We start from the raw sequence: 22,928 nt of genomic DNA, 5'->3' as shown, positions 1-22,928 counted from the left end.
AGTTGGCGGAGGTCCGCCTTCCGTCGGACAAGCGTCTGGCCCTTCGCGGGTCGGTTCGCAGTCTCCTCCGTCATCACCGCCCTTCCCTCAGATCCAGCATGCGGTTGTTGGGAAAGATGGTTGCCTGTTTCGAAGCGGTGCCGTTCGCACAATTCCGATCCCGCACCTTTCAGAGGGCAATTCTGTCGGCCTGGGACAAATCACTGAGGAGTCTGGACAGGACCTTTCTTCTGCCTCCCCTGGCTCGAGCTTCCCTCGGCTGGTGGTTGCATATCCCTCTAAGGGGGAAGTCCTTCCTTCCACTGAACTGGCTGGTGATTACCACAGATGCCAGCTTACGGGGGTGGGGGGGGGGGTTTTCCCTCCCCGGTCCGTCCAGGGCGTTTGGTCTCTATCGGAGTCCAGACTTCCAATCAATATTCTGGAACTGAGGGCGATTCTTCTGTCCCTCAGACACTGGACCCATCTGCTGAGGGCCACCCTGTTCGGATCCAATCGGACAATGCCACGGCTGTGGCATACATAAACCATCAGGGAGGCACTCGCAGCGCTGCAGCGATGCAAGAGGTGACCCTCATTCTCCTCTGGGCGGAGACGCACGTGCCGGCCTTATCTGCGATTTACATCCCGGGGGGTGGACAACTGGGCGGCGGATTTCCTCAGCCGGTCCACCATCGACCCGGGAGAATGGTCCCTGCACCCAGAGGTGTTCGAAGCCCTTTGTCTTCGCTGGGGTCGCCCCGACGTGGACCTCATGGCCTCCAAATTCAACCACAAGGTCCCCCTATACCTGGCCAGGGCACGGGACCCGAAGGCATACGGCGCCGACGCGCTCGTCCTTCCGTGGCGCGAATTCTCCCTTCTGTACGTCTTTCCTCCTTTTCCCCTCCTGCCACGGGTTCTTCGGAGGATCGCGGCAGAGGGCGTCCCCGCGATTCTAATCGCCCCGGATCGGCCCCGCCGGTCTTGGTACGCCGACCTAATGTTGCTGTTGGCAGACGCACCGTGGCCACTGCCCTCCAGGGAAGACCTTCTCTCTCAGGGACCGATCTTCCACGAGCATTTAGGCTCGCTACGTTTGACGGCGTGGCTATTGAGACCGCCGTCTTAACGCGACGGGGTTTCTCCGCGGACGTAGTCCGCACCATGATCCGGGCTCGTAAGCCCGTATCCTCTAGGATCTACTATCGGGTTTGGAGGTCCTATCTGGGGTTCTGTGAGTCCCGGAGCATCCCACCTCTCCGGTTTTCTCTTCCCACAATCCTGTCCTTCCTCCAGTCGGGTCTGGACCTGGGGCTGTGCCTCAGTTCTCTGAAGGGTCAGATTTCGGCGCTGTCTATTCTTCTCCAGCGTCCCCTGGCCCCTCTAGGGCCAATTAAGACCTTTTTACAAGGGGTGGCTCACTCTGTTCCGCCGTACCGCCCTCCAGTTCCTTCCTGGGACCTGAATGTGGTGCTCTCGGCGCTCCAATCAGCCCCCTTCGGGCCTTTACGGGAGGTCTCCCTTCGCCTTCTGTCCTGCAAGGTCATCTTTCTTGTGGCCGTCACGTCTCTCCGACGGGTGTCGGAGTTAGCGGCTCTTTCTTGCTCTGAACCTTTCCTGATCTTCCACCAGGATAAGGTTGTGCTTCGGCCTGTCCCGACTTTCCTGCCAAAGGTGGTCTCCGCCTTTCACATCAATGAGGACATCGTCCTTCCGTCGCTCTGTCCCTCTCCTTCCCACCCCAGAGAACGGGAACTGCACTGTCTGGATGTGGTCAGGGCGTTGAGGATTTACTTGGAGGTCACCGGGTCCTTTCGGCGCACGGACTCCCTGTTTGTGGTTCCGGAGGGTTCGCGCAAAGGGTTGGCGGTCTCCAAGGTGGCTATTGCCCGTTTCATTAAACTGGCGGTGTCTGAGGCTTATCGAGCCAAGGGCAGACCTCCGCCTTTTGGCGTCACTGCTCATTCCACCAGAGCAGTCGGAGCTTCCTGGGCGCAGAGGCATCGGGCCTCGGCTGAACAGTTGTGCAAAGCAGCCACTTGGTCCTCTCTGCACACTTTCACAAAGTTCTATAGGGTGCATACGCATGCATCAGCGGATGCTGCGTTGGGCCGCCTGGTTTTGCAGGCAGCGGTTTCCTGATGCTCTGGTGGTGTTCCGCCTTGGGTTTGTGGTCCCTCCCTTCTTGGACTGCTCTTGAACGTCCCAAGGTCTGTGTCCCCCAAGGAAAAAGGGCGAGAAAAGGAGATTTTTGTATAACTTACCAGTTAAATCTCTTTCTCGCTCTTCCTTGGGGGACACAGCACCCACCCTTCTGTGTTTGGTTACAGGGTTATGGTCTGGCGCCCCGTTGGGTTGCTGGCTGGTTGTTTCCGTTATTGGTTGTTATCCTTTCACTACTTGGACACGCAACTGGTAGCCTCTATCTCCAGGCTGAGGGTATAGCTGATGGAGGAGGGGCTTAACAGTTTTACTTAGTGTCACGCCTCCTAGGGAGCTGAGCTATACCCAAGGTCTGTGTCCCCCAAGGAAGAGCGAGAAAGAGATTTAACTGGTAAGTTATACAAAAATCTCCTTTTTAAGCGCCATCAGCGCCATCTTGCCGGCTAGCTTGAAGTCAAGAGGGCAGCGGCTTCCTTGCTTCAAGTCAAGGTAAGTACGCCCTCTAACCGTCCCCTCTCTTGTTAGATTGACAGCCTACAGTGCGGCCAGGATCGCATAAATCTTTGGTAAGGTGCGATCCAGTCTACGGCTGTCACTGTTAGCCAGGTTCCAGCGGTGCACTGCGCATGCGCAAGACATACGATCCCGGCAGCGCTGCAGGCTGTCAATCTAACGAGAGGGGACGGTTAGGAGGCGTGCTTACCTTGACTTGAAGCAAGGAAGCCGTTGCCCTCTTGACGTCAAGCTGGCCGTCAAGATAGCGCTGATGGCGCTTAAAACATTGTTCTTTGAACCTATGAAGCATCAGACTAACTGATCAAGCATATGATTATTAACAGACTGGGGGCTACTATGAGTTAATGCTGTCCGTTTTATATGCGTTTTTTAGGTGACAGGTTCCCTTTAACCTCGTTGATGGGCACTGGGTTGGCTGTGGTCTTTCACACCTCTGTCCAAACACATATCCGGCATAATCCAATGCATTCTGAATGGATAGAAATCCGTTCAGTTTGCATCAGTATGCCTTGCGTTCGGTCACTGTCAGGCGTTTTGGACGGACATAATATTGCAGCATGCTGGGGTATTATGTCCGTCCAAAATGCCTGATCAGTCGCCGGAATGCCGTATCTGGCATTAATTCCCATTGACTTGCATTAGTGCCGGATCCAGCATTGCAAAACAACTGAAGGACGGATCCATCCTTCCGGTCTGCGCATGCGCAGAATGGGAAAACTGAAAAAGACTGCAAGACGGATCCATCCATCCGCATGACAAGCGGAGAGACGGATCCGTTCTTGCAATGCATTTGTAGACGGATTCGCACCCGGATCAGTCTACAAATGCTGTCAGTTGTCACACTGATCGGCGGATCCGCAAGGCAGCGCCGACAACGGAACTTCCTGCCGGATCACACTAACGCTAGTGTGAAAGTACCCTTACTTATCCAAGCTATTCTGAGAGATTGTTTTCTTGTCATGTATTGTACTTCATAACAGTGCTAAATTAGAGTCAAAATATTTAAATTTATTTATAAAAAAAAAAAAAATACCAAATTGACAAACTTTGTTTTTTATAATTGGCAATTTCCAAAATTTAAATTTCTCTGCTTTTAAAACAGATCGTGATACCTCCTACAATAGTTATTACTTTACATTTCCCATATGACTACTTCATGTTTGGATAATTTTGACGTTTTCTTTTTTTGGGATGTTTTTCCGAAAATTTCCAAAACCCAATTTTTAAAGGACCAGTTCAGGTCTGAAGTCACTTTTGTGCGGCTTACATAAATGACCCCATTTTAGAAACTACACCCTTCAAGGTATTCAAAACTGATTTTACAAACTTTGTTAACCCTTTAGGTCTTCCACAAGAATTAATGGAAAATTGAGATGAAAGTTCAGAATTTTACTTTTTTGGCAGATTTTCCATTTTAATCCATTTTTTTCCAGTAACCAAGCAAGGGTTAACAGCCAAAGAAAACAATATTTATTACCCTGATTCTGAAGTTTACAGAAACACCCCATATGTGGTCGTAAACTGCTGTACTGGCACACAGCAGGGTGCAGAAGGAAAGGAACGCCATATGGTTTATGGAAGGCAGATTTCACTGGGATAATTCAGTTGCCATGTCACATTTGAAGACCCCCTGATGCACCCCTAGAGTAGAAACTCCCAAAAAAAGACCCCATTTTGGAAACTACGGGATAAGGTGGCAGTTTTTTTGGTACTATTTTAGGGTACATATGACTTTTGGTTGCTCTATATTACACTTTTTGTGAGTATAGGTAACAAAAAATAGCTGTTTTGGCACAGTTTTTATTTTTTGATATTTACAATGTACATCTGACAGGTTAGATCATGAGCTATTTTTATAGAGCAGGTTGTTACGGACAAGTCAATACCAAATATGACATTTTTGAAAAAATTATTTTTTGGCGTCTCCATATTCTGAAAGCCATAGTTTATTTTTTGGGAGACTGTCTTATTAGGTAGAGGCTCATTTTTTGTAGGGTGAGATGATAGTTTGATTGGTACTATTTTATGGTGCATATGACTTTGATCGCTTGGTATTACACTTTTTGTGAAGTTTTTGACACCGTTTTTATTTTTTTACCGTGTTCACCTGAGGGGTTAGGTCACGTGGTATTTGTATAGAGCAGGTAGTTACGGACGCGGCTATACCCAATATGTCTAATTTTTATTTATCTATTTTCTATTTAAGTTTTACACAATAACATTTTTCAAACCCAAAAAAATTATTATGTTTTACGGTCTCTATATTCTGAGAGCTATAGTTTTTTTTATTTTTTGGGCGATTGTCCTAGGTAGGGACTGCAGGATGAGATGACTGTTTGAATGGTAATATTTAGGGGTGTGTATGACTTTTTGAGCGCTCGGTATTACACTTTTTGTGATGTAAGGTGACAAAAAAAAAAGGAGATTTTTGTGAAACTCACCTGTAAAATCTTTTTCTCGTCTTTTCCATTGGGGGACACAGACCATGGGTATAGCTTAGAGGTATTAGTAGGAGGGACACTATGCAAATGAAAGAGCTCCTCCTCCTCGGGCTATACCCCCAGACTCCACCAGGAGGAACTCAGGCGTTGCACAAGCAGTAGGAGAAGGAGCAAGAAAAAATCATGGAAACCATCGGACCAAGCCATATGGTCCAACCAGAAACAGAAAAACCTGAACTAAAGACCCCTCCTGCAACAGGAATAATGGGTGGGAGCTGTGTCCCCCAATGGAAAAGACGAGAAAAAGATTTTACAGGTGAGTTTCACAAAAATCTCCTTTTCTCGTGCTTTTTTCCATTGGGGGACACAGACCATGGGACGTCCAAAAGCAGTCCATGGGGTGGGAAAAAATATCAGCACCGCCAGGAGGAACGCCCCAACGGTCAAACAGGAACCACAGCCTGCAAAACCCTGCGGCCAAAGCCGCATCAGCCGAAGCCAGTGAATGCAACTGACAAAAATTTGCAAAGGTATGCAAGGACGACCAGGTGGCCGCCGTACACAGCTGAGACGCAGAGGCACGACTGCGTCTTGCCCAGGAAGCCCCCTCCGCCCCAATGGAGTGAGCGGCAATTCTAGCCGGGGGAACTCCACCACAAGCGTGACAAGCCGCGGAAATAGCCAAGCAGATCCAGAGCGCCAAGAACGGCGGACGGAAGCAGTAGCCGCGAGACACACCTTCAGGACCCGTACAACATCCAGGGAATGCAGAGTGCGTTCCTTGGGGTTAGCCGGAGAAGGACAAAAGGAAGGCAGGACAAGATCCTCATCAAGGCGGAAGGGAGAGACCACCCTGGGCAAAAAGAAGGGGACTGGACGGAGCACAACTTAATCCTGGAGGAAAACCATTAAGGCTCCTGACAGGAAAGAGCGGCCAGCTCTCGTGATGGGACGAGAACTCACAGCCACTGCATAATAGCCCAGAACTTTAATCACTACGCTATGTAGCTGTATCAGAAGCTATGGTCACAAGGAAGTTCAGATGAGAACAGTCAGAGAGACCCTCCTCAAAGGCTCGAAGGGAGCCGACTGCAGAGCGCGCAGAACCAAATTGAGATCCCAAGGAGACAAAGGGGGAACATACGGGGAACCGAATGCGCCACCCCCGAAGAAAGGTCACCACCGGACCCTTAAGAGCAAGGGACCTCTGACGGCCCGCGCCGAAACCTGACCTTACAGGGAACTAAGCGACAGTCCCTGCACAAGCCCCGACTGAAGAAAAGACAGTACCATCAAGATGGAAAACCGAAGGGGAGGGAACCCCGAACCCTCAAAAAAGGATAGGAAGGCCATCCAGGTACGATAGTAAATCCGGGAGGAAGAAGACTTCCCCGGACTGATCATGGTCCTAACCACTGAATCCGAGAACCCCATCTTTATCAGGATGGCGGTTTCAACAGTCACGCCGGTAAACGAAGAGACCGCAAATTCCGGTGGAAGAACGGGCCCTGAGACAGTAAGTCCTGTCCGTCGGGAAGAGGCCATGGGGCGTCCGCCAGCAACCGAGCCACGTCCGAAAAACCACGCGCGGCGAGGCCACTCTGGGGTGATGAGAACGGTCGGAGTCCCTTCCGCCTCGAACTGGCGTAGACCCTTTGGCAGGAGAGGAAAACAGAGGAGGCTGAAGTCCTGCCACGGAGACACCTGCGCATCCATCCGTACGCCTCCGGATCTCGGGCGCGAGCCAGGACCACTGGGATTCTTGTTGTTGAACCCGGACGCCATTAAGTCCACATCCGGACGGTCCCATCTGTGGCAGATTTCTTCGAACCCTTCTGGATGCAGAGACCACTCGCTTGGATCCACCGTGTTGTGGCTTAGAAAGTCCGCTGTCCAGTTGTCCATTCCTGGAATGCAAACTGCTGACAACACCGGAACGTGAGTCTCCGCCCACGTCAGAATTCACTTCACCTCCTGCATCACCATCCGGCTGCGGGTCCCGTCCTGATGGTCGATATAGGCCACGGCCGCGGCATTGCCCGTTTGAACCCGCACTGGGAGGCCCGCAAGGAGAGAGGTCCAATAGGAGAGAGAGAGCGGAAAAAATCGCCCTCAATTCCAGAAAGTTGATTGGAAGGCGAGACTCTGCCGCCGGCCAAATTCCTTGAACCGTGCGAGACTGGAAAACGCCCCCCCAACCCAGGATGCTGGCATCGGTGGCGGCGATCGTCCAGGAGAATGCGAGAAAGGAACTCCCCGACCTCAGGTTCTTTGGGAACAGCCACCAAGGGAGAACTGCCCGAACCCGCTGAAAGGTAAAGGATCTCCTGTTGCGCCAGGCGAGTGTGAAACTGGGCATATGGAAAGGCCTCGAAAGAGGCTACCATAAGACCCAGGACCTGCAAGTATTCCCGAATAGAGAGGCACGGGGAGCGCAGCAGATGCGACACTGCCCCCTGGACCTGGGAGGACTTGAAGGCTGGTAGAATACTTTGGCAGCCGAGGTGTCCAAAATCACCCTCCGGAAGGAGAGCCTCTGGGACGGGAAGAGGCAGGAGTTTGGGAAAGTTACCAGGCAGCCGAACCGTTCCAGGGTCTGAACAGTGATCCGGACGCTGTCCGTGGTCTGCGGTAGAGAGGGGGGCCTCTATCCGGATATCGTCCCGACAGGGCAGCAAAGGAATGCCCCTGGTACGAAGAAGCGCCATGAGCGGTCCAGGACCGTGGCAAGGACCCGCGGGGTGGTCGCCAACCCGAAGGAAGGGCGACAAACTGACAGTGTCGACCCATAATGGCGAAGCGCAGGAATCGATGGTGGGATTCCGCAATCAGGACATGTGATAGGCCTAGGAGCAGCAGGGCGGGCTGACTGGGCCCTCTAGTGCCGGGAAGGCTGGTGCAAAGGAAGGCCTCTTTGCGGGCGACCTGAGACCCCCGGCGGAGGAAGCAGGCGACGGCCTACCAGATGAGAAACGGCAAAAGGCATGCAGAGACGAACTCGTCCAGCTGATCCCCACAAGGCCTGGAAACCCCAAAGGGGAGATTAGCAAGGGAACGCTTGGTGGAGGCGTCAGCGTCCCACACCTTCAATCAGATCTCTTCGCGCTGAGTGACAGAGATGGCCAACCTGCGGGCAAAGAGGGAAACAATGTCCCTAGAAGCTTCGCAAAGAATGTTAGAAGCCTGAGACATCTGGAGAACCAACTCCAGTGTGTTAGTAGCCGCATCTCGTACCGCCAGTTCCTGGTGGTGGTGTTGTAACCACACCGAGAGAGCACTGGCTACCCCTGCTGAGTGAAAGGTAGGTCACAGGGACGCGCTGCCAGCGAAAAAAGGACCTGGAAGAGAGTCTATGCGTCTGTCTACAGCATCCTGGAAAGAGGAACTGACTAAGACAGGAAGGGCCACATAATTGGCTAATCCGGCCACCGGAGGATCCACCTTAGGGGGAGGAGACACCTCTCCTCGCCGTCAGCAGGGAAAGGAAAGTATATTCATGCGCTGGGTGGTCGAGAACCTTATTAAGACCACCCCAGGCCCTGGACATGACCGCGGAAAAATCCCTCATGGACCGGGAACATGGTAGTCTCCGACTGCCTGGACGGAAAAAGGGGGAACTCCTGACCAGTGGAAGGAGGAGAATCCCCTTGGAGAATAAAGGTGTCTCGGACAGTCACCACTAAGTCAGCCACCCTGGTGGAGAGCTTAGGCGAGGGGTCCCGCTCCATGACCTAATCAGAGCCGGAAATTCTCCTTCAGACTTGCGCTCCCTAAGGGAGGGGAGAGTCGCCCGAACGCGCCTCTAGACGAGGGGGGGGGGGAGAGCCAGAGCCATCCGAGGAGGGATGCTGCTGCCCACGCTCCCTGTTAGTATTCGGGCGTCTTCTGTGGAAAACCACTTAGAGAGGTGGTTGGCGTCACAGGATTTGAAAATGCCCTATAGTCCAAAAAGGACGTGGCTCGTCCGAGCCGGATAATTCTCCTTCGGAGTACTCTCCCTAGGGAGGGGGAAGAGCAGTCCGCAAGCGCCACCGGCGAGGTGAGGGGGGTGGAGAGACAGAGACATCCGAGGTGGGATGCTGCCGCTCACGCTGCCTCTTCGTAGTCAGTCACCCACTGTGGGGACCACTGAGAGAGATGGAGTCGTTAGCGCCACAGGATTAAAGGACATGGTTGCCTTGGTGACTAAGACCAATTTAGCGGCCGCGCTGGACATGGCAGATGCCCAAGCGGGGACCGCAGGCCCCCAGGGACGTGGAGGAGGGGTGGAGGAGGGGGGTAAGGCAGGGATGCAGGTAATACTTATCTGCTCCTGCAGAACTTCTCCCTCGACTCCAGGACCAGCAGGGATGCACCTCATCAGGCTTCTGACTCCTTGTCCAGGAGTGCAGTGTTCTGGTGGAGGGTGGCAGCAGGAGACCCAGTAGCTGGTGGGATACCGGAGCTGCAGGTCGAGCCCGGATCCACTTGTCTTCTTTGGGGGGCAATGGAGGCAGCCAGGCAGCGTCCAAGGACGGCAGCGGGCATTCCACGGGGGACCAGGAAGGCGCCATGCCGACCTGTGTCCCCATCTAGAATAATATAAACAATTTTTGAAGGCTGAAAGGGGCTTTGAACTCAGAAAGCCTGGACATGGGGCAACAGCAGCAGTACCACTGAGCTACCAGCTTGCCTGGCACAAAACGGAGTAGAGTGATGAGGAGCTGCACGGCCGTGAGCAAACAGAGTCTCCGGTGTAAGGAGAGTCAGAGCGGCATGCCGAGGCTCCGCCTCCCCTAACGCGTCATTATGGCGCGAAAAAAGCACGAAAAATAAGCGCGCGCGCGAAAATATGCGCGAGCGCGAAAATATGCGCGAAAATAAGCGCACCACGTGGAGGAGCGGCCTGCCGGCGGGCGCTGAGGGAGCGCAGCAGCCAAGGCCCGACGAGAGAAGCGCTGAAGCCCACAGTTTAAGGGGGAAGAGATGCCAGTACTCCAGTGCCAAAATGAAGAAAGTGCCCCATCAGGATCCTTCTTCAAGCTCACCCAGGCAGCCACAGACAAATAGACACAGAGGGAGGGGGAGGGATTGTGCAACACTTATCTGCTCAGCATGCTCCCTCGATGTCCAGACCAGCAGGGATGCGCCTCTTCAGACTTCTGACTCCAATCCAGGAGAACAGTGCTCTGGAGGAGGGTAGGCAGCAGGCGTCCCAGCAGCTGGTGGGATGCCGGAGCTAACAGGTCGAGCCCGGATCCACTTATCTTCTTGGGGGGAAATGGAGGCAGCCAGGCAACGTCCCAAAGACGGCGGCGGGCACTCCACGGGGGACCAGGAAGGCGCCATGCCGACCTGTGTCCCCATCTAGAATAAAAATAACAAAAAGGAGTAGAATCAGAGAGTGTCAACCTCCTTCACCAGACACTAAGCAAAGACTGAGTTCCTCCTGGTGGAGTCTGGGGGTATAGCCCGAGGAGGAGGAGCTCTTTCATTTGCATAGTGTCCCTCCTACTAATACCTCTAAGCTATACCCATGGTCTGTGTCCCCCAATGGAAAAAAGCACGAGAAATGCTTTTTTTAGCACAGTTTTTATTTTTATTTTATTACGGTGTTGACCAGAAGGGGTGGATCAAGTGATATTTTTATAGGGCAGGTTGTTACGGTGCAGTGATACCCAATATGTCTGTCTTTTTTTTTTTTTTTTTACAATTTTATATGTCTCTTTTTATAGGAAAGGGGCTATTTTTTTAAAAATTGAAACTTAATTTTTTTTTGGGCCTCTGTACATGCGGGCCCCAAGGCCTTGGAATGGCTTGGGGCTGCCATGGCAACCATTGGGTCCCCGCCACCGCAGCGTGGGGACCCGATGGCTAAGGGAAGGGTGCGCAAACCTATCATATGCTGCGGTCCTCGCTGACCGCGGCATATGACGGGTTAATCCACTGGCATCGGCGTTCGCGCCGATGCTGGTGGATGCAGCAGGGATCCAGCTGTCAGTAACAGCTGAATCTGTGCTGCTGATCGCAGCACCGCACAAGGGGGAACAGTAGGACCGCAGAACGAGTACCTGCCCTTTAGTACGAACATTCTCGTCCTGGGTCGTTAAGGTGTTAAAGAAGCACTCTAGGATTGTTTCTACTTTACCTATATAGTGCAGCATAGGCCATTTTTAACGAATAAGATAGAGGCTCTTGTGTATACCCTGTGTACACCGGTTTTGTTTGATGTGAAATTTGTTGTCAGCCATCTTGATTCCTTCTTCCCCTCAGATATCGTTTTCCTAATGAATCCTACATTTCCCATCATGCCTGGATTTGCAAAGACACAGAGAGCAAAGTCTCACTACACTACACTGCCCTACATAAAGGCAGCAAGTAACAGACCAGTGACACAGACCTACTGTCTCCTCACACTGCAAGGACTTTGTGTTTTCCTGTGGGATGCAGATTGAGCCCATCTGCCCTGTCAGCCATTACATGCAGGAGAGAGGGAGACCAGTGTGAAGCTACATCTCATAGAACTACACTGGAGAGTCAGCACACCCAGATAGTACAAGCAGTATGAGTCAGGAGGTTTATATAACTTGAGCTCATCACTGTATACACTTATCTACTATATATCTGCACTTTTGGTCTTTTAGATAGGGGAGATATTATATATTTAACAAAATACAGGGACATACAGAGGAACATGTAGGAAGGATTTAATTAGTAGTGATGTCATTCTGTAGTTCACAGGGGAGGGACTGAGTTCCATTAGAGCAAGCTTGAGGTCACAAAACCAGGTTCCCATAATGACAAGGTTCAGAATCTATGGGTGGAACAGAGTTACAGTGTAACAAATTACACTGCTAGAATACTGGTGCTGAGTTAATAAATGCAACATTAAACATTGGAAAAATACAAAAGTCCATCAAGTTCCGTTATCCTGCTATATTGACCAGCTCTTGCAGCTATTCCAGAGATTCACAGCCCTTAATGTAAAGAATGCTCGTCACCTCTTATGACAATCTTTTCTTCTCCAGGCGTAGGGAGTGGCCCCTTGTTTTTTGAGGGGGTTTAACACACAATAGCTTCTCACAATATTTTTAGTTTGGTCCGTTTATGTATTTGTACAGGTTAATCATGCCCCCCCCCCCCCCCCTAGATTTCTTAAAGGGTTTCTACCACCACATTTTGACCTAATTAGCTGCCAGCGATCTGCTAGTGTCTGCTGTACCTAACCATGCTATTGTACTCCCTTTCTGTGCAGCGGTTACCCTAAAAAATGAACTTTTATTGCTATGCAAATGAGCCTCTAGGTGCTATGGGGGAGTCTTTTCAGCACCTAGCGGCTCCGTCTACTCACCATGTCTGCCGCCCAGCTCGTCCCTCCAGCCCGCCCATCTCTAGATTGACAGCCTCCATCGCGGCCGAATTCTCGCGCCTGCGCCGTGTGCGTCTGTATGTGCCTGCGCATTTCCACTGCTTGAGGCCGGGCGTCGTCTGTTCCTGGGAGCACTCTGACGGCATCAGCGCAGGCGCAGTGGAGATGGCGGCGATCCAGCCGCGATGGAAGCTGTCAATCTATAGATGGGCGGGCTGGAGGGATGAGCTGGGCGGCAGACCTGGCGAGTACACGGAGCCTCTAGGTGCTGAAAAGACGCCCCATAGCACCTAGAGGCTCATTTGCATAGCAATAAAAGTTCGTTTCTTAGGGTAACCGCTGCAGAAAAGGGGATTACAATAGCATGGTTAGGTACAGCAGACACTAGCAGATCATTAGTGTCCGACAGCTAATTAGGTCAAAATGTGGTGGTAGAAACCATTTAACCTATCATCCACTTTGCTGTTACTGTAGAACGCTGTGGATTTGACGCATAAAAATAAACAAGAGCAAATCCTTAGCGTTTCAGTCACATGTAGACATACTCTTACAGTGTGATCTTTAGAGGATTCCGCCACAGACCACCATTTTTTTTCCCAGCAGTATGAAATATAAGTAAAAGTACTGAATAAAACAACTTTTACACAGCATTTCCACATGGCATCACATGGGCAGATTCTTCATAAACATGTCAAAAGTACCTTAAACACAGTAGAACCAGTGTGCCAAGTCTAGCACCAGGCCTATTAAATACACTTATAAGAACCCTCACCATCATTCGTCGAGCTACCCCTTCCAGCTGAGTGGCCTCGAGTCGCATGCGCTGAGCAATCCTTAGTGGGGGTCCTCCCTCTGGGGCTGGTAGAGACCTGTGCGCCAACACATTATTCCCAGAAACAAAGTGCAGCTGTACCGCGGCCGTGTCATTCTTCAGCGCAAGGAGACCCTGCCATACAATTGGGTATTTCTAAAAGGAATCAAACACGAGTTAAGCAGCCAGAACATGAGGTATAGGTTATCTTTTAGTAATGCATGACATTATCAGATTGTATCTCTCAATATAATATTTTCATATATTGCATGCTACAGACTCTTGCATGGTTCTTTCACACTGAGCTGAGTGCATGACTGAAAATGTAACAGTCATTTTTAATCGAGGCAAGTTGGTTTTCTGGGATTTTCATATTGATGACCTATCTAGAGTGGTACCTTGGAACCGAACCAGAGATCGGAAAATGTTTTTTACAGTACAAATTCATTTATGAAGTTATTACCCGAAGTCTCGCGAGACTTCGCAGGGACACCTGCCGATTGCCCAATGAATAAGCTAAAAGCTCGTTAATCGGGTAATTGCATTCATGGGGTCACAAAAATTGTTGTTTGTCGGCAGCAGAGTGTGCGGTGTAAAAATCATCTACTGCCGGCAAAGAATGTGTCAGTATGGGGATGAGTGATGGCATTAGCGACTGCTTCTCCCCATACTGTGGAGGAGATCGCTGCATGTAAATGCAGCAGTCTCCTACACTGGCGAGCAGGCAATTGTTGGAATGTAACTCTTCCTTCCAGACAATCGCCTGCAAAATTGGCCCGTTTAAAGGGGCCGTTACTGTATCTCCCAAGTTGGCCAGCAGTAAACATACTCACCGTTAGCAGTTGCACCATATCCACCGATCTTTGCTGGGGTTCTTGTTTAGGAAGAGACTGGACATCCGACCTTTGGAGAGTGCTGGCTGTGGAGGACATGAACGCGGCCTGTTTCTGGGACTGGTGAGGGGAGGGCAATTCTGGTTTTAAACTGATTGTAACAGGAGAGGGATAGGAGGTCTGAGATGTATCCACAGGTGCTCTTTGAAGGTGCTGAATGTGAGACTCCATCTGACCGGTATGCCTGCTGAGGGCAGCATGATGAGCATCACTTACTGATGACTGTGCTACCTTAGGGTCTTGGCCAATTTGTGGCGTTTTACTGCGAACAGGAGCATTTGAATGTGAATGTTCATTGTCAGGACCTCCCTAGAAGAAAAACATGCAAACGTTAGAACGAGCAGAAGAAAGCTGTAGGTAATATACAAAAAAATACAACACTATGGGTCCATCTGTATGTGTTTTGCAGAACGCCGGCACTATAATAGAAAATGCCTAATCTTGTCCACAATTGCGGACAAGAATAGGACATGTTCTATTTTTTTCGGGAACAGAATTGCGGACCCAGAAGTGCGGATCAGCATTTCCGGATACGGTCAGCACATAGTGTGGCCCCATAGAAATAAATGGGTCTGCAATTCAGTTCCACAAAATGCGGAACAGAATTGCGGACATGTGAATGGAGCCTATCCCAGAGGTCTGGAATAAATCCCCGGCATCATTTTACTAAATGTTTGGTTTCAACTATGTACAGGTATGGGAACAGTTTAGGACAATGTGCCATTTCCTATATTATTTCTTACCTGAGATGGGGTCATGCTCCGGGACTGTAAGCCCATGGCCGATGCACCAGAGTACTGAGGATGGGAGAGCTGAGCAGCAGGATGATAGTTGCGGATGTCCGTGTACACTGGTCGATAGTCATGAAATGAGCTCCCAGAAGGATGGATGAGAGGCACACCGTGTGACACTACGACCGGCTGTGATAAGCTCAGGCCACTCAGCATTCTGGCATCATTATGTTGGGAATGAGATAGTTTGACATCAGGTTGTTTGGCCAATTCCTTCACAGGCTGTGGTGTTTTACTAGCAGGTGGAGTCTTCACAGGACCCTCAGGGGTTCGGGATCGCCTGGTCTCTTGATGATGATCGCCAACAGCAGAGATGTGAGAGTGCATCATCATGCGGACATCACGAGGCAAAATGACATCCTGTGGAACGCTATAAGGATCCAAGCGCATCCCTGGTGTAGGCATGCGGTATTCATGCTGCATCACCAGGACTTCAGACTGAACATGAGATGAACCTCGGCCCACAGGATGGTGGTAATGCAAGTCCTCATCTGGAGCGTGCTGGGAAGACAATGTAGGGAGTACCACTTCTCGAATATTCGCTGGCTGTGGAGTACTCGATCTTTGAGGTCTGACGTCCATCTGAGGCTGCATAGCTGCTCTAGGAGAATGAAGGGCTTCTGGCCGCATACCATACTGCATCGATGGCAGAGGCGGTGTATTGATTCTGACATCACCTTGAGACAAGTGTCCTAGAGACACAGGCTGCGTTACGCTGTGAGGTGGCATGATGACTGTCTGTTCTGGGTGCATGCTCGGGATGTATGGAGGCACTGGCATTCCTGCACCCAGCATAACTGAGGCATTGTTAGTTAAGGCAGGAGAAGCTGTAACACTGGAGTGACAAGACCTGGCAAATGGAGATGGTGAATGGCCAGCTGTACAAGGTGAATGAGGCTCCTGTTTAATATTTAGATGTGGGAGAGCCCTGTCTGTGGGCGTGCTGGATCTAGAAGTCACGTGGTTTGACTCTGATGGAATCTTGCTTGATAACGAAGAATGGTGGGGGCTCATATTTGTAGTCTGAAGCACTTTAGACTCTATGACCTCTGTCATCTTTTTACTAGATGGGACCATCTGACCAGGTAACATTTGGCTGTGCATTAAAACTGGAGCAGCATTCTGGGTAAGCACTTTCACTGCTCCGGATTGCGAGGACGAATTTGGGGCACTAATGTGGCTCGATTCAGATTTCTCCAATGACGTTCGCTCTTGTTTTATGCTTGAAATGACAGGTGATGCATTGTACTGTTGGTAACCCGAGGGAGTCTGAGGTCCTTTCGGCAACATCTGAGATGGAGCAAGCGGTTCCTGTTTGATTTGGGATTTGGACACAGACTGTTGAATCTCTATATCAACAGCACTCGCAGGAGGGATCTGGCTGATTTTTGCACTTATTCGCTGAGGCCCCTCTGTTTTCTGGCCAGAGTAACTTAATAGCATTACTCCCTGTGATGTGTTCACTCTCAGTCCAGGGCTTGAGCCAGTTTCAGTGGGTCGCTCCTCTATTACAGTCATTGTTGGTTTTATGCAGGCACGACTGTCATTAGCGTTTTGTCTCACCTTAATCTTCTGAGATGGGATGCAAGGTGGAGTGGGCTGAAGCTGTGCATGTTTTGCCAATGTTATCCTTGGCAAATCATCAGGATCAAAGCTGGGGGGCATTCTACTGATAACAGAGGTGGCCTTATGGGCCACTAGAGTCCCTTTCTCTTGAAAAGATGGGGCTTCAGCTGCTGGTGGGACAACTGTGTTGGTAAGAGGAACAGCTGATTTCTCCTCAGATACTGGTTTAATAGCTTCTACTTGCGGATGAGTGGGTTCTTCTACATGTGACGCAGGGACAGGCTCAGAGATGGATGCTGTAACAATACTAGGGGTGTTGCTAGCCGAGGATACATATTTTGGTTCCATTAATATCTTCCTTAAGGTGCTTGAGCTTGTATCCACATCAGAGGCCTTTGTATCTGGGGGCATCGCAGGAGGTGTAGTAGAAATGGAAGAATTCTCTTCATGCCTAACAATCCAGTCAGACATAATTGCTGGAGCTGAATGAGCAAGAGGGGATGCAGTGACAGGAGCTCCAGTTTTCCCTGGGGTAGCGGACAGAACCGAAGTAGTAGTTACACTGGGCGGGGTAACTGGGGCACTTTCAGTACTCGAACGCAGTTTGAAGCTTCCCTGACTAACATCATCAATGTACAGAGGTTGGGGCGAATCACTTAAATTTGTAGCGGCAGACATTTCTTCATCTTTAAATCCTTCATCTCCTTCTTTGGAAATTGTGTCAGAAGAGGAATTCAGGCTTGTATCCATAGCTTGATTGTCAGGATTTGATGTAGACTCTTCACCAGGCTGTTCCTTTAGACCTTCATCCGAAGAGATCTTTTCATCTTTTGCAGGAGATTTGCCTTGAATATTCTCACGCACAAACACGTTGCTCTCTATGGTATCACGGCTCTTGCCGGCTCTTCGCCTTTTCTTGTGTCCCTTATTACGACCCTTTTGTTTTGCAGGTAACTCCCGTAAAGATTCGCTTTCTTTGGCAGATTTTGTAGACTCATTGAAGCCAACGTCAGGTTCTTTGCGGTCAATCGATTCGGTTTGCTCAGGTACAGCAGGTGCACGAGCTGCACTGCTAGAGCTGGTGGTAGTATCAGTCTGTATGATGAGATTTACTGCTTGGTCTGTCTCAGGCTGCAAATCATCTGGCTGAGAAGCAGCAGTAGCAGCAGCGGCGGCGGCAGCAGCAGCAGCAGTCGCCGATTCTGAAGAAATTTCAGATTCCCTTTCTGCTGGATATGTAGGAGCAGGAGGGAAACTTTCAGTGTCAGTAGAAATGTCACATATAATGGACCCAATAGCTGCTGCCAATTCTGTTTCACTGGCCTGGTGCGCAGGTTTATCCCCATCCTCTTCTGTTCGAGTCTCAGATACTTCCCCACTTTGGGGGTCTTTATAAGGTGGAACGGCAGTAGTTTCAGTGATCTTCTCAATGTTTTCCACGGCTTGCTCCAGTTCCATCTGACGTGCCAGCCGCACAGCTTCAGATGAAATATTACATTCTTTCCCTGTGTCTTTGTCAGAAGCTTCAGGGAACTCTGTGGCAGGTAGATTTGTTATAGATGGAGAAACGGTATCTTCTTTTTGAGGACTTTTTATTTTGACAGGAGAAACAATCAGTGACTCTGTATCCTCATGTGGCCGCAAAGCATCCTTCACATCAACAGCATTAAGACGAATTTCAACCTTTTTTAAATGAGGAATATTTTTGGGATTTTTGGGTCTTCCAACTTTAGGTTTTGTAGCTTTCTCCAGAGATAATTTCTTGTCCAGGGGTTCAGTAGCAGATTTCTCTGCAGGACATTTCTCTGGCTCCACATCTTTTAACTGGAGATTAACATCACAAGTTTCTTCTTTGTCCAATTTTGTCTTGCAGGCCTCTTCAGCCTGCGGCTCAGCCATTTCATTACAGTCTTCATTGGTTTCTGCCAAACTCTCCTGAGCCTGTGGTGCTGGGTCACTTTTATTCTTTTTACCCATTTGGCTACTGGACAGAGGGGAATGGCTTTGAGACAGTTTTTGAGATCGTGGAGACCGCCATCCCTCTACTGGTTTTGCATTTTCAATTGGTTCTTTAATTTCAGTTTCCTCGTTCTCTGGTTTTAATGCCTCTGCTTTGATAGGAGATACATCTTTCTTGCGGACCTTTGGTGGCCGCCCTCTTCTCGGAGTGGGAGGAGCAGTAACCGGGGTCTCCGCAACATCTTTTTCAGGTCTTTTTCTTGTAGATCGTGATGTCTCTGTAGTTTCTTTAACTGAAGACACTCCATCATTATCGCCTGTGGTGGCATAAACAGATCTAACATTTCTTCGTGTTCGGGGCAAAGCTGGCTCTGAGATGTCATGATCTGGAACAGCACTTGGAGATTTTGCAGAGCTCCTGGAACCTCTTTCATGTTCATTTTTTATTTCAAGATGTTTCTGGGGTTCTCCACGTGGGGATGATGACCTGTTACGCTTCTCGCGGTCAATCCTCACGCTCTTTCTAGTAGCTGGTTTGTCTGAAACATTTGACCTTTTGCCTTTAGGTGCCTTTTTGCTTTTCACTGCATTAAGAGGTTCTACTTCCATGTCATTTTCAGCTATAACAGGTTCAACTTCCTCTGGCACAGTTTCTGATTTTTGGCATACATCTGTGTCACCACTTGCAAAAACAGGAGTTTCTTCTTCAAAGGTCTCAACGGGTTCTTCTACCTTTATTTCAGGCTTGGAAGGAGAAACAGTAGGTGAATCACTTTTCAGTTCAGTGACAGGCTCAGCGTTGACCTCAGAAAACGATGCTCCTGGTGTCGGTGGTTTTGTATCCAAATAGGGAGGCTGCTCTGTACTTGTTGTTGTTGTTGTTATCTCTTCAGTTATATGCGGGGTAGTAGGCTGTGTCTCCGTTTCTACAACAACTTGAGTAGCTTCTACTGGGAGTGGTGGAGGGAGTGGTGGAGGGGCCAATGCAGGAATAGGGGCAACCACACTGGGAGGTCTAGGTTCCTCAACAGCTGGTTCACTAGGTTCAGCTGGTTTATCTTCTACTGTCTCAACAGAATGCGGTGGTATTTTGTCAGCAGAGACTTTTTCTTGGACTGGTACTACAGGCTCTGGTTGAGGAAGTGTTGCTGGTGTTGGCACGACCGACACTGGTGATTTAATCTCTCGCTCTTTGCACTCTGGCATTGACTCAGGAGTTTTAGGCCGAATCTCTCGCTCTTCAACTTTTTCTACCTCTTTTGGCTTTTGCTCTTTTTCTTTCTCTTTCTGTTGCATTTTTGTGAGCTCAACGAATCGACTATGAAAGAGGACAACTGGTTCTTGCACAAGATCTGAACCATAACTGATCCCGTCGGAAGAAAGCTGTCGGCCGTAGGGACGAAAAACACCTATATCTGTATCTTCCTCTTTCCTTTCCAGATGTTGGAGTCTTTTTGAGTCTTGTTCAAAGATTGAACTGTGAAGGAACCGAGAGGCAAACAGTTCTTGCTTTTCTTGCTCTTCTTCTTTGTGGTCCTCTTTCTTATCATCGGATTTACCATCAGAGTCAGTTTTGATTTTCTTCTTTTTCATATACCAGGATGGAATAGGTCTTGGAGCAGAGTCAACCTTTTCTTTGTCTTTATTACTGCGAAAATTAGCAAACCTGGAATCCCAGTCTAAAAAAGACCAATTTTCTTCACGAGAAGAAGAGAGCGATTTTGCCCTCTCTAACAAGGCTTTTGTATCAGGGGTGATTGTTTTATCTAATGCAAAGGAATAAAACTTATTTCTTTCCAATGAGCCAGACAACCGATCTTCCTTGTCTCTTAACTTATCTTCTCCATCTCGTAATAAAAAAGAAAACCTTGAACCTTCTAGCAGAGAAGAAACTTTGGGGGAAACTGGTTTTGGATCACTATCTTCATCAGAGTCTGATGGAACTTCCCCAGGTTCTAGGTCTCTGGGACGCTTTCTAATGGCTTCTCTTTTTATAATGTTGCAAGGAAAGCTAATATCCACCCTGTTGCTTTCTTGTTTGATCTGGTTATCCCATTTGCCATATTCTTCTTCTGGGCTCATAGCAATTAATTTACCTTTGGAAAGATCAGTTATGTTTTCCTTCTTGACAGGTTCAGATAGTAATTTAAAATGTTCATCTTTAAAGGCCACATTAGGAAACGTGCTCTTTTCATCTACATGGGGCGACTCTTTGTATTCTTTAATTGGTAGTAACCTAGGTGAGCCAACGGTAAATTCCTCCTCATTAAATCCGAAAGGTCGCATACCTGGAGAACCAGCCAATCTCTCAGATTCATCACTTATCTGGCGAGAACTTCTATAGTGTCTTTCTGGCTTGGTGATTTCATAATCCAAATGATCGTTCTTTTTTTTTTTAGTTGGAGGGGAGTCATCAGTAACATCTTGTGGAGGCTTACCAACTTCATGCACAAGGCTACGTCTTTCATACTCCTCTGCTTCTTTGCTAGGACTCCTGAATTTTTCAGACTTCAAGATCTCCAGTTCCATCTGCTGCTTCAACTTGCGGTTTTGCTCCATCTGTTTCCTGTAGCTCTGAGTGTGGTCAATGTCGATTGCAAGTTTTTCATCCGTTTCTGATCTCTCCATGCCTACTGTTTCTCTTGAAAGAAGGCTGTAATTTTTTCGGTCATCCTTGGAGGAGTCTTTATCCATATCATCTGACAAGAGTGCATGCCTCTGAATGTTCTTCAGGAAGGTCATCTTTTTAGAAGCTTGATCTGGAGATTCAAATTGTTCATCTACCGATTCCCCTAAGTGAAACTGTAGATCTGAATTAGGACGTCCAGAGATCCTGACAGGCAACAAATCTTGGCCATCTTTGGGGCTGTTGATGGCAAAAAGTCTTTCAGATTTGTTTTTTCGACTTTTTAAAAGTTCTTTCCTAGAAGCTTTCCTTTCAAAATCACCCTCTCTTGCTACGGTGAAGTCTCTTGAAGATACAGGCTCTGGTGGTTTCCTTAAACCTAAACGGATATCCTCATCATCTTGGTTATTCCTTCGAACATCAAGTTTTTGCCGTTCACATTTTAAATTTGCATCAGCAAAGCGCCGTTTACGAGCTTCTAACTTGTCTAAGTCAGCAGTCGTGGCACCCTCTACAGGCTGCTCTGACTTTAAGTGCTTTTTTAGTTTCTGTTTTCCCTCTTTGTCCACGACTTCAATGTGGCTGGATAGTAACTTGTCTTTTGGCACCTTAGTTCTTGCAGATTCTGCTTTAAGTTGCTCAAACTTGGGTTGCTCAAGTCTGACCATCTGAATTTTCTGATCTGATGAAGGGGACTTTACAGACTCACCATCTACCTTGTTTTTTGAAGCCTTATCTACTCCAGGAGTATCAAAGACTTTCCCTTCCTTTTCATTCACTCTTGTAAGAACAACACAAGGCATAAGGTCCAAGCGGTTTTTAGATGCACAGTCCTTGTCATTTTTCTCTTTGGCCAGCTGTTTGGTGCTGCTTTTCTGTTTCTCTAAGCTCGGCTCCTTTTCATTATCTTGATCTGTTTCAGAGGATAGGGAACTTGTTGAATGATTTTTGGACTTTCGTTTAGATCTTTCTGATTTGTCCTTTTCACCCTTTTCAGACTTTTCCTTACGCAGTAGCCGCTTCTCTTTATCAGAACGATCTGAATCAAAAGTGCGCTCCTTTTCTATTTTTTCACCTTTTATGTAACGATCAGTCCTAGCTTTGTCGAGTTTGTCAAACCGTGAAGGGGACACAGAACTACAACTTCCACTGCGGTCAGATGAGCGACTGTAAATTCTACGTTCTGGGTCGCTAGCAATTCTTTCAGATTGTGACGGGGATGCAGCAGGACTCTGAGGTCTTCTTGAATGGGTTGGACTTTGGCTACGTTCTACCTGCCTCCGCTCACTCGCATCTCGATCTGTCTCGAAGCGTTCTCGTTCCCGCTCCCTTTCCCTTCTGTAACTATATTCCCGGATGTCCTGTTCATATGGATCCCTATAGTCTCTATATTCTCTTGACTCATCATAGTATCGTTGCTCGTAATAATCCCCTTGATACGACTCAAAGTCTGGGTACAATTCTCTGCTTCGAGCAGGGTATTCTCTTCGTGTTTCCTCGGGGTAAGCCCCAACAGTCCGGACACCATCATAATAAGTCCGTTCGGTGGTGGAAGTAAATTCATGGAAAGACCCCCTTCGAGTCTCATCACCTCTGCAAAGGAGAAAAGCAAACAGCAAGTTAGCTGAGATGTACATATCGTGCCTGAAATATCTGTGTGTGTATAATACAACTGTCCCTATTACAACTGCTACAATCATAGCTATTTCTACATATGCATCATACTTCTACCAATTAATTCATGCTCATACCACAAAAACCTATGCACAGCAAATATGATAAAAATACATTTATTTTCCAATATTTCTTTACGACAGTTACGTTTACAACAA

General features: G+C 48.7%; 1 protein-coding gene across 5 annotated transcripts in view; it reads right to left on the bottom strand.

Annotated features, from left to right (window-relative positions):
- Positions 1–22,928, bottom strand: part of SPEN (spen family transcriptional repressor) — an 89,066-nt gene that overhangs the window by 5,800 nt on the left and 60,338 nt on the right. For all 5 annotated transcript variants that reach the window (XM_044282480.1, XM_044282481.1, XM_044282482.1 and 2 more), the window contains 3 exons: positions 14,898–22,689; positions 14,095–14,463; positions 13,223–13,417 (listed from right to left, as the gene is read on the bottom strand). In XM_044282480.1, coding sequence (XP_044138415.1) covers positions 13,223–13,417; positions 14,095–14,463; positions 14,898–22,689 — 8,356 coding nt within the window. The remainder of the gene's footprint in view (positions 1–13,222; positions 13,418–14,094; positions 14,464–14,897; positions 22,690–22,928) is intronic.

The sequence above is a fragment of the Bufo gargarizans genome, chromosome 2 (genome assembly GCF_014858855.1).
Source record: "Bufo gargarizans isolate SCDJY-AF-19 chromosome 2, ASM1485885v1, whole genome shotgun sequence".
Taxonomy (NCBI): Eukaryota; Metazoa; Chordata; class Amphibia; order Anura; family Bufonidae; genus Bufo; species Bufo gargarizans.
This window is presented reverse-complemented; position numbering and strand designations above follow the sequence as displayed.